General features: G+C 40.7%; 1 protein-coding gene across 1 annotated transcript in view; it reads left to right on the top strand.

Moving 5' to 3' along the window:
- Anp32b (acidic nuclear phosphoprotein 32 family member B) overlaps positions 1 to 11053 on the top strand; it is a 16150-nt gene extending 5097 nt beyond the window's left edge. Inside the window, exons 3-7 of the mRNA XM_048783317.1 lie at positions 343 to 465; positions 5311 to 5500; positions 7888 to 8012; positions 9019 to 9088; positions 10599 to 11053. Of these exons, the coding sequence (XP_048639274.1) occupies positions 343 to 465; positions 5311 to 5500; positions 7888 to 8012; positions 9019 to 9088; positions 10599 to 10666 (576 nt within the window). The 3' untranslated portion in view covers positions 10667 to 11053. The remainder of the gene's footprint in view (positions 1 to 342; positions 466 to 5310; positions 5501 to 7887; positions 8013 to 9018; positions 9089 to 10598) is intronic.
- Positions 11054 to 14118: the final 3065 nt, after the last annotated feature.

Genomic DNA, 14118 nt, shown 5'->3' with positions numbered 1-14118 from the left:
CCCTCCCACCCCCCCTCCCCCAAAAAACATTAATAATGTGGGGGTTTTTTGGTTGTTGTTTGGTTTGTTGTGTTTTGTGTTTTTGTTTTTGTACCAGGGATTGAAACCAAGGGTGCTCAACCACTGAGCCACATCCCCACCCCTTTTTACTTTTTATTTTGAGACAGCGTCTCACTAAGTTGCCCAGGGCCTTGCTAAGTTGCTGAGGCTGGCTTTGAACTTTCAGTCTTCCTGTCTTAGCCTCCTGAGCCGTTGGGATTACAGGCATGTGGTACTGTGCCGGCCTATGATATGTGTTTCTTGATGTGTACTTGTGTGTATTGTTTGCAATTTCTTTTGCAGCTTGAGCTCAGTGACAATAGAATCTATGGAGGTCTGGATATGTTAGCAGAAAAACTTCCAAATCTCACACATCTAAATTTAAGTGGAAATAAACTGAAAGACATCAGCACCTTGGAACCTTTGGTAAGTAATTGAGAATTTAGAAACTGGGAATTACTAGTCATTTCATTTTCATATTTATAGTGGGAGGGAATGATTGGGAAGAATAATTGATCAATAAAGTGATGGCCTTTTACTTTCTGTAGGATCCCAGTTTTAAAGATCAGAGCCTAATTGAGTGTATCCTATGTGTTTTTTTTTGTTTTTTTTTTGTTTTTTTTTGTCCTTTTAAAAAATCATACTTAGAAGCCTCAAACATGTTTCTTAATATTTTCCCCAGAGACTGGCCAAGTTATTCTAGGCTTATTATAATAGAATATTGAGTGGCAATCGAAATTGTAGATGAAACAATCAAGGGCAATCAAGTGTTAGATCTTCTACTTCTCGATTTTGTACTATACTGGATCTCTGTTGCCTAAAGTTTTGCATGGAAACCCTGAGGTTTTCCTTATTATTACAGATGGGGATTAAGTTATGGAAAGCTACGTTTAAGTGCCACTGGAGTTATAGAATTGCTGTGTGACCTTAGGCAAATGGCTTTTCTCTCGTCCCACTTTCCTCGTTGATGAAGCAGGGAAGACAGTATACCTGCCTTCCCTAGAGGATGGAAGGATAAAGTCCGGAAATGTGTTTATTTCATTTTGTTGTTTGGAAAACTGTCTAGTTGCAAACTCAGTCTGAGTGGAGGTTGTGATGGGCAAAAAAGAGCTGCTGGAGGCAGGGTTAATGCCCGTGAGGGGCAGCCCCACAGCGGGCTGTGCCAGCAGATCAGAGCTATCTTTCAGGATCCAGAAGAACAGAAGCCAGGAGAATAAGACATTGTCTCTTTATTTGTTCTGATAGCAATTTGTGAAGAATACTCTGGATAATTCAGGGGAAGACAGTTAAATTGTGGCTTCTTTTAATGAAGAGGATTTACTGCCACAGTTAGAGGGTCTTTTCCCTCCCAGTCAATAATTAAGACTCTGCTACAGTACAGATTTAATTACCTTTTACCAAGTCTCTTTATTTTTACATTTCATTACATAGGATGTATTTAAGAGCTTATATTTCTCATAAATGTTGAAAGCCTATTTCTCACCCTCGTTCTGCAGATTTTGCCCCTTTTTTTGTTACAGATATATCCAGATACTCTTGCTCTCGTTTCTACTAGTTTTTATTTTTCCCCTCCAAACCAACCCCTGTTGTTAAGCAGTGGTATAATGAATTTTGATGTATCCAAGGACATTCACATTTGCCCATCAAATCATGGTGTAACTCAGAAGCAGGAATGTCCTTTAGAGATGAGGAAACTGAGTTAGAGAGATTAAGTAGTTGCTAGGGGTAAATGGCAGAGGCATGATTCAAATCCAGGTTCACTGGACTTGCCACTGCCCTTGGCAACTGCTTCTCTTTCTACCTAAGTTTATTCCATAGCCAGCTGAGTTGAGAATTCTGATAGGAGCAGTAAATTAAATGCAACCCCCCCCCCCCCCGGCCCGCCCGCCCCATGAGATTGGCTACCCTAAGCTTTTTTGGCTATTGATTAATGACAGACTTCTCAATTCTGGCTCACTATGAGTATAGGAAGAGCCTCCTTACCCCCTTTTCAGCAGAGTACTAGGCAGTACCTCCCATGCTAGATGACTGGCTGCTGCCTAATTCTCATGGCAACCTGAGTCCTCTTTGATTATCAGAAGCCTGTGTCAGTGTTCCAGCACACAGATGCAGAGTGGAAGCAAATATTGTGTGGGAGTTATTTGCCTGAGTGTTCTGATCTGGTCTGGAATGTATGAGAGCTTTGTTAAAGTGGCTATGATAGTCTCAATCCCCCAGGACAGTGAAGGAAGAGAAAGATCTGCTATGCCCGCACCATGCACTATACTGGGTATGCATGTATTAGTAATTGGTCAAAAAAAAAAAAAAAAACACTTCTAAAATAGGTAAAAATAGCATGGCTCTTGTTTTACATTGAGGAAGCTAAATCTTGGGTGAGGCTGAATTTTTTGTCCAGAGTCACATGCTTTATGGCAGAGCCACAGTGTTCCATACCAGGACTATTTGGAAAAACTGAGCTCCCACTGTTCTTACTATACTTGGTATTCAGATTCTTGGGGGTGCTAGGTTGATCTCCTGAGGTTCTAATTTGTAAGAAAGCAAATCTGTGGAAAAGGCAAAGGGGGGATATGTTGGGTTCATTTGACTTCTGCAAGTGTTCTTCAGTGGGAAAAACACCATCCTCATCCTCATTAACCACATACATTGTGAACACTACGTTGAGCCCAGTTCTTACAGTCAATGAAATGATTGTGAATGCCTCTGCTTGCTACAGGGACATTAATCGAGAGACAAAGAAGGCATCAATTCAAACGTCCTTGGACACCTTTTTTAAGAGACCTGGGCCATCCAAACCATCCCCCAAAGCCCTTCTAAATTCTAAGAAGGCAAGCAAAATTATTGTTAATAAAATGTTTACTGTTTATTATGGCTAGCCTGTTAGCTTAAGACAAATTTCTAGTATCATAGAGTTGTGAATTTTTTTAGCAGTATTTACACATTACATTGGGATCCTAATAATTTGTGTGTTTTTTGCGTGTTGGGCCTTAAAACACAATTTTGCTACTTTAAACAATTCTAGCTAGAGTACTAGAGTTATTTGGTATTTATTGTTATTTACTTGCTTTCATTGCATTTTTCTAGCATACTTTTTGGCATGTCCAGAGTATTTGATGACAGGTGCTTTGCCAGGAGTAGCCAAAAATCTTGGAAACAAGAGCCTTTAGTGGCCCTGTGTATGAAGTAGTCAACAAAACTAGAAGAGCTTGAACATTGCAGAGCATTAGATAAATATCAGAGGATGTATTGTATGTTTTTTTTTATGCACACATTCCTAGGAAATAATTTTGAGATGTAAATGGCTCATTCCTTTAAAGAATTTTTAGAATAAACCTCTTTGGGGGAGCTATTTATTTATGGTTGTGTCTTAGCTGATGTAGAGTCAGACTGGGAGAAGTGAAAGCTGGTATATACTGGTTATTTGTCTGGGGGGCATTGCAGCAGTTTTCCCCTCTGGGAAGAAGTCATACCTGGCTTCTGGAGGTCAGGGCCTGCCCAGCATGAAACCTAATCTGAAAGCTACTCAATACAAAAGCAGCTCTCCTGAGGACTAGAAAGGCCAGGGATAGCTTTCTTAAGATAGCAGGGCTGGCTTATATAAGCACATTATTTGATCCACAAACTCTGAAATTGTTGTACATTTATGTTTGAGGGGTACACCACTTGCCCATGGCTGTGACCCTGCTCTGTAAAGTCCTCCCTGGCTTTTAGTTCTTAAGGCTGCTCTGAGAGTAAGCCCAGCATGGGAGTGTCTTCCTAATCAGGGACATGAAAGTCCTTGATGTTCAGGTCAGTAGCTCTATCCTCTAAGGGGCTGGACAATCAGTACAGGAGGTTTTGTGGACCACATAGTCCCTGTCACACTGCTCACCTCTGCCGTTGTAGCACAGAAGGAACCAGGCATAATACATGAATAAATGTGGCTACGTTCCAAGGAAACTTTATTTTACAAAAACCGGTGGTGAGCCAGAATTTGCTAGTGATCTGTGGTTTGCTAACCCTTGCTCTAAAGCAGATTTTCAAATCACTTTATATCTCCCCAGAAATTGCAAGGATTCCTCAAATCCTGAAAACAAGTTTTTGTTTTGTCTGCATTTCTTCCCAGGTCCTTGTGAATGTAGTACTAGCTTTCCAAGTAAAGCATCAATGCCTTTTAATATCAACTTTTTAAGAGCTTATTTCATGCAGATGCCCTCTTAATGTTTGTTTAGCACTCTTTAATATAAATTTCTTAGACAATACCAAGTCTTTTCTTTTGACTTAAAACGTTAAAAGTTGATATTTGTGAAACTATATAGTTAAATGTACTCCAGGCTTATTGCCCTGTTTTGAAAGCACCAAACTGGGTACTACAATATATTTTTGTGTTTGCTTTTTATTTACAGCTCCCTCTTCTCTCACTTAGGAGGGTTTGCTGTCACTTCCTGTTGCTGTCTCCTGACTTACCTGTAAATAGTACCTCTGCCTTCAATTTCTTAATTCACCCATAATTGAAATTTAACAGACCTGGGATTGAAATACTTGTGCACTGTTACAATATAACAAATGAAGATTCAGTAAAATGCATGGGATATTTTTCTTACTCACTTTGGCTACTCAGAAAAACTATGGGCCAAGTTTTAGATCTTAGCTGTTTTAGATATATGAAATGGATGGTTCCAAAAACGTAAAGTACTGTAGCAAAATTCAAGGTATGGCAAAATCAAGAATTTTACATCAGAAAAGTCTGGTTATCATGTCAATCTTTTCTCCAAAACTTTAAAAAGAAGAAAGGTGTAATATGTCTCTGTATTTCTGAAATTTGAACTCTTGAGTCGCCTTCCTCCCCAACCTTCCCCCGTTTATTAACTCTTGTCTTCCCTGAAAATTCTGCATTGCTAAACCTCATACTTTATTATATTCTGTCCCCAAGTAGAATTTTAAGCACCTTGAGATCGAGGATTTTTATCTCATAAATCTTTGAATGTTTCCCTGTGTTAAGGTTTGAACTAAGTTTATTAGACTCCGATTGTTTCATGCTATGACAATATCTGTTTTTAAAACTTACTTCAAATTTATATTTCTTTAGACTAAATGCTGAAAAAGACAGAGTTTTGAGAGAATGGTTGTAGGAAAGGAGGGACTGAGCCTAGTATACTAATATAAAGGTGGCGTGGGGCTTGATAATTTTTTTTCTTATGTAGAAGAGTGAGTGGGTAGCAGCCGATTGAGAGCCTAGAATTTTACCTCTTCAGATAAAGTTTAGGAGTTGTGTTCTTTGATCCTTTCCTTCAGAAAAAGTTGGATTGTCTGAAGAGCCTGGATCTATTTAACTGTGAAGTCACTAATCTGAATGATTACCGAGAGAGTGTGTTCAGGCTCCTGCCCCAGCTGACCTACCTGGATGGCTATGATCGAGAAGACGGAGAAGCCCCCGACTCAGATGCAGAGGTGGATGGTGTGGATGAAGAGGAGGAGGATGAAGGTGAGTGGGCTCTACATCTGGTGACCTCAACTTATCTGTAGGGGCTGGCATTTGGTGGGTACTCTGTACCTGTATTTTATAGCCCAAATAAAAATAAAATAACTTTCTTGCCTTTGCCGACTAGAGTTTAAGAAGGTAATGATTTTAAATGTACCTGTGATAAATTCCCCTTTCTACTAATAAGGAAAATAATCTGTGTTCACAATGTAGAGTTAAAACATACTTTTCAATATTTTTGGCATCAGAGTTTTTGCATTCCACGTATCTTTAAGAATTATTATATATTCTACCCAAAATATCCCTCCTGATTTGCTTGTATTTTCCTTGTACTCTGACTTGTGCACTTAGAGGAGTAAAAGATTTTACTCTCAGGAGTAAAAAATTTCTCACCTTCAGGTGGTAGAGGTATTTGTTTTTACACCAGTCAGCATGAAGGAAGAAAATTTGGTCTCAGAATTCTGATGTTTCTGGAGTTTATGCTATTATATTTTAAACATTTTTTAAAAATATCTTTAAAAGTCACAGGACAAGCTGGGTGCAGTGGCACTTTGTCTGTAACCCCAGTGGCTTGGTAAGCTGAGGCAGGAGGATCGCAAGTTCAAAGCCAGCCTCAGTAACTCAGACCCTGTTTCAAAATTAAAAAAGAAAAAAAAAAATGAAAAGGGCTGGGGGTGTGGCTCAGAGGTTAAGCTCCCCAGGGTTCAATCCCCAGTAACCCCCACCCCAATTCACAAGACAGAGTAGTTAATAAAATGGAGGAGGAGGAAAAACATCAGACAGCTTTGGGTGCAAGTTTGGCATAGGATCTGGAATCATTTTTATAGTTTTGTTTTATAACAGATTGAGATAAGCAAAAGTTAATGGCATACAAGGTGGTAAATGGACAGAGTAGGGCATTTTGCTTTGTTTCAAATATTTATGTCCTTTCACGGCAGGTTTCTTAAAAACATTGGTGTTTCTTGTTATCTAAGTTCACCTTGAACTGGTGGGTCAGTCATACTTGCAGGTGCTTGTAAAGGAAACTAGGTGAGTGGATGGTAGTTACTCAGAGCAAAGATCAGTCAGGCTACAAATTTCAAAGATGCTGGTAGGGGCTGGGGATGTGGCTCAAGTGGTAGCGTGCTTGCCTGGCATGCGTGCGGCCTGGGTTCGATCCTCAGCACCACATACAAACGAAGATGTTGTGTCCACTGAAAACTAAAAATAAATATTAAAATTCTCTCTCTCTCTCTCTTTCTCTTAAAAAAAAAAAAAAAAAAGGTGCTGGTAGGGAACTGAGGACTGAACTCCCAGCCTCAAGCATGCTTATAATAAGGATGTGCTCTACCACTGAGCTGTACCCCCTGCCAGGCAGAAAATATTTGAGTACTTTCTGTGTGCCAGACATTGCGGAGTGGTTCCAAAAACAGAAGACGTGATTACCTTCCACTTGGATCTTACTGCCTGCTAATGCTAAGGAAAATTTTTAAATTGATAATCGAGAAATAATAGTTACAAGTGAGGTGTGATGGAGAAGTACCACTGAGAGCCTGTAGCCTGGGGTTTGGAGGTCTCCTCCTGGCAGAAGTGATGGAACTGAGACTTGGGGGCTGGTCAGAGCCGGGCAAGCAGGGAAGAAAGGGCAGAGCCTGCAGGAGGCAGGGAGCATGTGAGCTCTGGGACCCCGAAGATGGGAGCTGCATTGTATTAAAGGGCAGCACTGGTGTGGAGGTACGGGTAACCAGGTTACCTTGTAACCAGAGGATAGGACAGGAGGTGGTTCCTGATTGGAGAAGGTGGCTCTAAGGTATCATTACCCAAGAGATTGCTTTTAAAAACAAAACAAAAAAACTTTATGGTAGAAAATTACAGGTATCAGGTGGACATGGTAGTACACACCTATCCCAGCTACGTGGGAGGCTGGGGCAGGAGGATCACATGTTTGAGGCCATCCTGGGCTACTTAGCAAGCCCCTGTCTCCAAAAGGGTTAGGATGTAGCTTAATGGTAGAACATCCCTCCCTCATTAACAAAGGTACAAATAACATTAAGACAAATCCCTGTGTTCCTAACACTCAGCTTTACCAATGATTGGTTGTATCTTCTCTTATAAACATATACCCCTACTTATGTTCCCCTCCTGTGTTTTATAGCAAATCCTAGTTGTACTGTTTCATCAGTAAGAGTTGTATACATCAGTTTACCAGGACTTTTGAGCCTCTGGACTTGAAACAAAAGGCTGAGCTGTAGCACCTGGTGGACAGATGGTGGCTGCAAGCCTTTTCTGACAGTGGACAAGTGCTTGGCTGCACTGACATCCTGTGGGCCACCCTGTGGTGCCCGTGTGTCTATAGGAGCACCCATGGAGCAGCAAGGTATCTTATTAACGCCATTTTGGACTGTTTTCAGAAGGAGAAGATGAAGAAGATGAGGAGGATGAGGATGGTGAGGAGGAAGAGTTTGATGAAGAAGAAGATGAAGATGAAGACGAAGATGTAGAGGGGGAAGAAGATGAAGATGAGGTCAGCGGGGAGGTTAGTCCATGCATCTGTTTCCTGCCCTGCTTCACTTTGTCCTGAAGGCAAAGGTGGGGTTAAGAAGAAAGACTAGGAAAAGGCCTCCTGCGTAAACAAATAATGTGACTAATTCAGCTCTTGTCCCTCTTTAAATACTAAATGCAGTGCCTACTGATTGCTAATTAGGCATGGTGTTTGACCCTGCGGGGTAAATTTTGGCCCTTTGACTGGAAGAAGGAACGGGTTGAGTATTCAGCAGAATGGAAAGATGAAACACTGAGAATTGATAGTATGTGGGCTCCTTTGTTGTATTGATGGAAGTATATGTTTACCAAGTCCAAACATCTTAAATTTGGTTTAATTAAGTAAACATATTGCATGCCTACTGTGGTAAAAAGTCAGAGCCGAGTTAAATAGGACTGTGGTCCCGCCCTAAAAAAGCAGGTGGTCTCGTTTATGGGACAGTAATACAGTGTCCTGAGGACTCTGTAGAAGGACAGGACAAAAGAGTGGCTTAGCTTTGACCCTCAAGGAAGTTTGAAAATAGGCAGAAAAATGAGTTTTCATCAGTCAGCATGCTCTTGTGAAAGTAAAGCATTTCTGTGAAGTCCTAGGTTTATGATGACTTAAGAACTTGAAGCAAGCACCGTGTGAGAATGAGAGTGTTAGTGGCGCGACACATGCAGCTCCGTGGCGGAGTACTTGCCCACCATGTGAGGCTCTGCTCTCATCCCTAGCACGAAACCTGCTTTGAAACTCAAAATTTTAAAACCATTTCTTAAATTTTCTGTTTTAAGTTATATACTAATGAAAACATCTCTGGCATATAAACTGCTTATTTTTGACTACTAATTATTTTTTAAGAAAAATATTTTAAATTAAACTCATTTAAGTAAAACCAGATCTCAGTACAGCAGAGTAGATAAAAATAACATTATGGTTTTCTCTGTGACGTATTGTTATGTTTATTTGCAAAGTCTCATCAGTTTGTCAATCTAATGTCATATTGTTTACCATGCTTTAGGAAGAAGAATTTGGGCATGATGGAGAAGTAGATGAAGATGAAGAAGACGAGGATGAGGATGAGGATGAAGGTGGGTCTGAGGCATGCATTTTGGTCCTCAACTAAAAATTAGATGAAAACATGCTTTTAAATGTTTTTAGGCACCATTATTTGGCTTACTGCTGCTAAGCATAAGAGTTTTCTGTGTTAGGAGTTCTTTCATTAAAAAAGGATTATTCATAATTGGATCATAATTTTTCAAGATGTATAAATAGCCACCTTTCCAGTTTTGTCAGTTTTCCTCCTTTTCCCTCAACCAATATGAATGAAGTGGCTGTTACTTATTTAGTACTGATTGAAAGTACTGGTTCTCAGCCAGACACACCTGTAATTCCAGATACTTGAGACTGAGGAAAATGACAAGTTCAAGGCCAGCCTCAGCAATTGGTTAAAAGGTCAAGTTTTTTTGAAAAGTGGGGATCACACTCAGCTACAGAGCGTCCCTGGCTTTAGTCCCTAGTACTGCAGAGAGAAAGAGGAGAGGAAGGAACAGTGCAGATCCGTTTGTGATTGAGGTCTCAGCTAAGTTGTTGCCGTGCTTTCCGTTTGTTCAGTCTTGCTCAGCACCTGCCCTGTGCCGAGCATTGGATTAAACTTCACACTGAATATGACATTGGGTAGGACGTGCTCACTGCCTTCAAGGAACTTTCGGGGACATGATTTAAATAGATTTAGTTAATTTCATTAAAATAGTCATGAGTTTTTATTAGTTGGTTTTGAGACAGGCTTTTGCTGCTTTACTTAGCCTGGCCTGCACTCTTGGGTTCAAGGCATCCTTCTGTCTCAGCCTCCTGAGTAGCTGAGACTAAAAAATAATTTTAATTTGCTGTTGTTAGTCTTATGCAAGTTCCATGCTGGAGTACCTTCTATGGTATCTTATTTAATTCTCAGAATGACACATTCATATCAATATCATTGCCCCTCTTATAAAAAGGAAATAGGCTTAAGAGGTTAAGTTTTTTGTCCAAGGTTGCTTATAAATGAGCATGTCTGAAAAACAGGCTTGCTAACTCCTGAGTCTTTGCTATGCATATTAATAATTTTTAGATTATTAGAACCAAGAAATTAAGAAAAGAGAAATATTTGAGCTGGGTGTGGTGGTGCACACCTGTAATCCCAGTGACTTGGGAGAAGGAGGCAAGAGAATGTCAAGTTCAAGGATAACCTGGGCAATTTGGTGAGGCCTTGTCCCAAAATAAAATATAAATGGCTGGAAACGTAGCTCAGTGGACGAGCACCCCTGGGTTCAGTCTCCAGAACTGGAAGGAAAAAAAATATAGAAATAACTTGGGGAAAAAAACAAAGTTGAAAAAATTTAGGTTAGCTTTGCTGTATGGGTAGAGGTGCTGCTGCATTTTGCCCATCTTGGTTCTGTGGTCTACAAATTTCCTTTAAATTAATGCCTCTTAATCAATAACCTGTTAGTCTGGTCCAATTTACATCTTTCTTAGTCTTACAACAACAAATTGCCTCCATTAGCAGCAATATCCTAGGCAAATGCCTTTCCACTGGTCTGAAAGTCACTTTTTATTGTTGTACAGAGGAGGAAGAAAGCGGGAAAGGTGAAAAGAGGAAGAGAGAAACAGATGATGAAGGAGAAGATGATTAAGACCCCAGATACACTGCAAAACAGAACTGTTCAGTATTGGTTGGACTGCTCATGGATTTGATAGCTGTTTAAAAAAGACAAAAAAAAAAAGGTAGCTGTGATACAAACCCCAGGACGCCCACCCACCCAAAGAGCCAAAGAATAGTTCCTGTGACATTCCGCCTTCCTCCTTTTAGTCCCTCTTGGTAATCCACCACCAAGCTTGGGGACTTTGCCCCAACAAAATTGTAAGCATTGTTAGGTTTTTTGTGTAAGACTCTTGCTGTAGCATGGATAGCTGTGATTGGTGAGTCAACTGTCCGTGGCTACCAGTCACACTGAGATTGTAACAGCATTTTTACTTTCTGTACAACAAAAAAGCTTTGTAAATAAAATCTTAACATTTTGGGTCTGTTTTTCTATACTCTTCATTTTAATGACTTTTTTTTTTTTTAATGACCACCCACCACCACCACCACCACCACGTTAGGTCATTTTGTGTGACAACTGCCCAGGAAAAAAGTATTTTTAAGACTTTAAGTGAAATAAACACATTATTCTTTGGTAAAGCCTAGTTGTATGCTTACATTTTTAAATTGGGCTATAATTGTAAGCTCATGTTAAAACACACTAAACAGGGTAATTTTTGATATTGTTAAATGAGTGGTTGTTGATGGACAACTGCACAAGTGTATATATACACACACACACATATATATTGATGAAGCCTTTTTTCTTTACATTATATATAAGAAGGAGAAAGAAAAAAGGAATAGGGGCTGGGGATATAGCTCAGTTGGTAGAGTGCTTGTGTGTGTGTGTGTGTGTGTGTGTGTAATATATATGCTTTGAGCATCTTAATCTTCATCCTTGATGACTGTGGGAGTAAATGAGATAGTCTTTTATTTTTCTTTTTTGGTACCAGGGTTTAAACTCAGGGGCACTCAACCACTGAGTCATATCCCCAGCCCTATTTTGTACTTTATTTAGAGACAGGGTTTCACAGAGTTGCTTAGTCCCTTGCTAATGCTGATGATCCTCCTGTCTTGGCCTCCTGTGCTTCACCATGTCTGGCCAAGATAGCCTTTAAAAAACATAAATGGTCAGGGCTTAGGTGTGTAGCTCAGTGATAGAACACTTGCCCAGCACATGCAAGGCCCAGAATTCGATCCCCAACCCTAGAAAAATAATAATGGACCAGATATGGTGGCCCATGCTTATAATCCCAGCAGCTCAGGAGGCTGAGGCAGGAGGATCGTGATTTCAGAGCCAGCCTCAGCAACTTAGTAAGGCTCTAAGCAACTCAGTGAGACCCTGTCTCTAAATAAAATACAAAATAGAGCTGAGGATGTGGCTCAGTGGTCAAGTGCCCAGAGTTCAATCTCTGGCACACCCCGCCACACCACCAAAAGAAAATTAATGTTTGGAATTGAATGTTCTGGGGCCCCTGAAATAATTTTAGGTTTGAGTAATCCATGAACAGAGAATGATTTAAAGAAAAAGGCTTCATTGGAGTCCTAAGAGATCTGGATTCTAGTTAAGGCTAACTTATTTCTGTGTGACCTTGTGTTGGCCTCTGGGTTCCCTCCCAGTCTAAGATTGAAGGGGTGTGACCAAATGGCTTATGAAGACTGTTGCAGCACTGAGGTTCTGTGACCCTCACTGACAGGAAGGTCTAGAGGACAAAATGGGCTTTACACCAAGGCTGTGACACAGATGGTGTTTGACTGACGGGTGAACAGAACATGGTTTGTTACTAAGACAGGCGTGCTGAGAAGAAACAATGTGAAAAGCCTCCCCCAGGAGAGGACGGCCTGCCTGAGGTCAGCATGGCTTTACCAGAAGGTGGAAATTTTCTCTTGATGAACTCAAGGGGATTTGGGGGGGAGAGGTAGTCTGATTCCAGTGGTGATTCAACCATTTAGTTTCACTAAATGTGTGACTGCATTGTCTTACTAAAAGTTTTTCATGGAAATTTTGAGGGTTATTTTAATAAATCTTAGCTGTATTTATTGGTATGCATGTAAAAACAGTGTGAAAGGGCTGGGGATGTGGCTCAAGCGGTAGTGCGCTCGCCTGGCATGCGTGCGGCCCGGGTTCAATCCTCAGCACGACGTACAAACAAAGATGTTGTGTCCGCCGAAACTAAAAAAAATAAATATCGAAAAATTTTAAAAAACTGGAAGATTAAAATCTAAATGGAATTTATAACTAAGAAAAGTTACATAGTCTTTATGAAGTCCACAAATTTTGTACTTTTAAATTTTAGGTCTCGTGTGTTTTAAAATGTTTATTTTTTTGCAAAAAAAAAATTGAGTTTGATTTCTGGTTTAAACTGTATGACTTTCTCAACCTTGAGTCCTTAACTTCCACTTTGCAAATCTTCATAACTACCATGTACTTAGGATGTGCCAGACTCATTGGCTGGGCAGAAGGGAGAGGGATTGGATTACAGAGATGACCAGCCCTTGGTGCTCATAGTAACCAAAAGAAGAGAAAGGGAAGAGAAGACATTAGTACAGGAGTTACCCTTTACTTACTAGGACCTAAGGACAAGAGATCCATCCAGGTGGGTTAGTGTAGTGCAGATACTGGAGAGGTGGTGCCTCTAAGTGGCATACTTTCAGGGAAGTTTCTAGAAAAACAGGCAGATTTGACTAAAGGAGAAAGAAAGAAGGAATAGGGGCTGGGGATATAGTGCAATTGGTAGAGTGCTTGCCTTGCATGCACAAAGCCCTGGGTTCAATCCCCAGCACCACAAATAAATAAAGGAATAGAAGGGGAGACTGGAAAAGTAATTGGACCCTTCCAGATGACCTTATAGGCCAAACCTTTCTTGTGCGTTCACTATGTAAAATGTTGGCTTGACCTTGCACATGTAGCTAGTGAGACGCTTAGGGAATTACCAACCAGGATTTTATCGCTATTGTGTTTTTCTTTTAAAAGTAGGCTTACCAGAAGCATTTAACATGATTCTCCCCTCAAAAAGAGGCTGGAGGTTCCACTGCCCTTGGCTAAAGAATAAAATTCTGAGAAACTTTTCTGGTGATGAGTGCGCAGCACAGACCACAGTTCTGCAGTTGTCTGTGTGGAGAGTTGCATTGGACAGGTTTGCTTCCAAATTTTGCAGCAAATACTTGGGTTACAAAATGTCAAAGCTGGGTAGCAGCTGTGATGGGCTGGACATCCGGCTCCTGGGGGAGGCCATGGGCCGAGGCATGTTAACAGGCACACCTGCGTGTAAGGTGTCAGCGTGGCGTGCCATATCATTTGAAACCACACTTCGGTGCTCTGAGAGGGGAAAGCCATTAACTCATTATAAAGATGGGAGAACTGAAACCCAAAAGAGGGCCCAGGCCTGGCCCAGTGACCTGGGCAAGAATTGAAAGAACGTATCCTAGAAACCATGTGGCCACCTTCTCAATCGTTCATTCTTGCTACAGGGATCCAGGCTCTAAACGTGGTGACACTTG

Source organism: Marmota marmota, unplaced genomic scaffold, assembly GCF_001458135.2.
Source record: "Marmota marmota marmota unplaced genomic scaffold, marMar, whole genome shotgun sequence".
Taxonomy (NCBI): Eukaryota; Metazoa; Chordata; class Mammalia; order Rodentia; family Sciuridae; genus Marmota; species Marmota marmota.
Note: the sequence above shows the minus strand (reverse complement) of the source record. Positions and strands in the feature narration are given on the sequence as shown.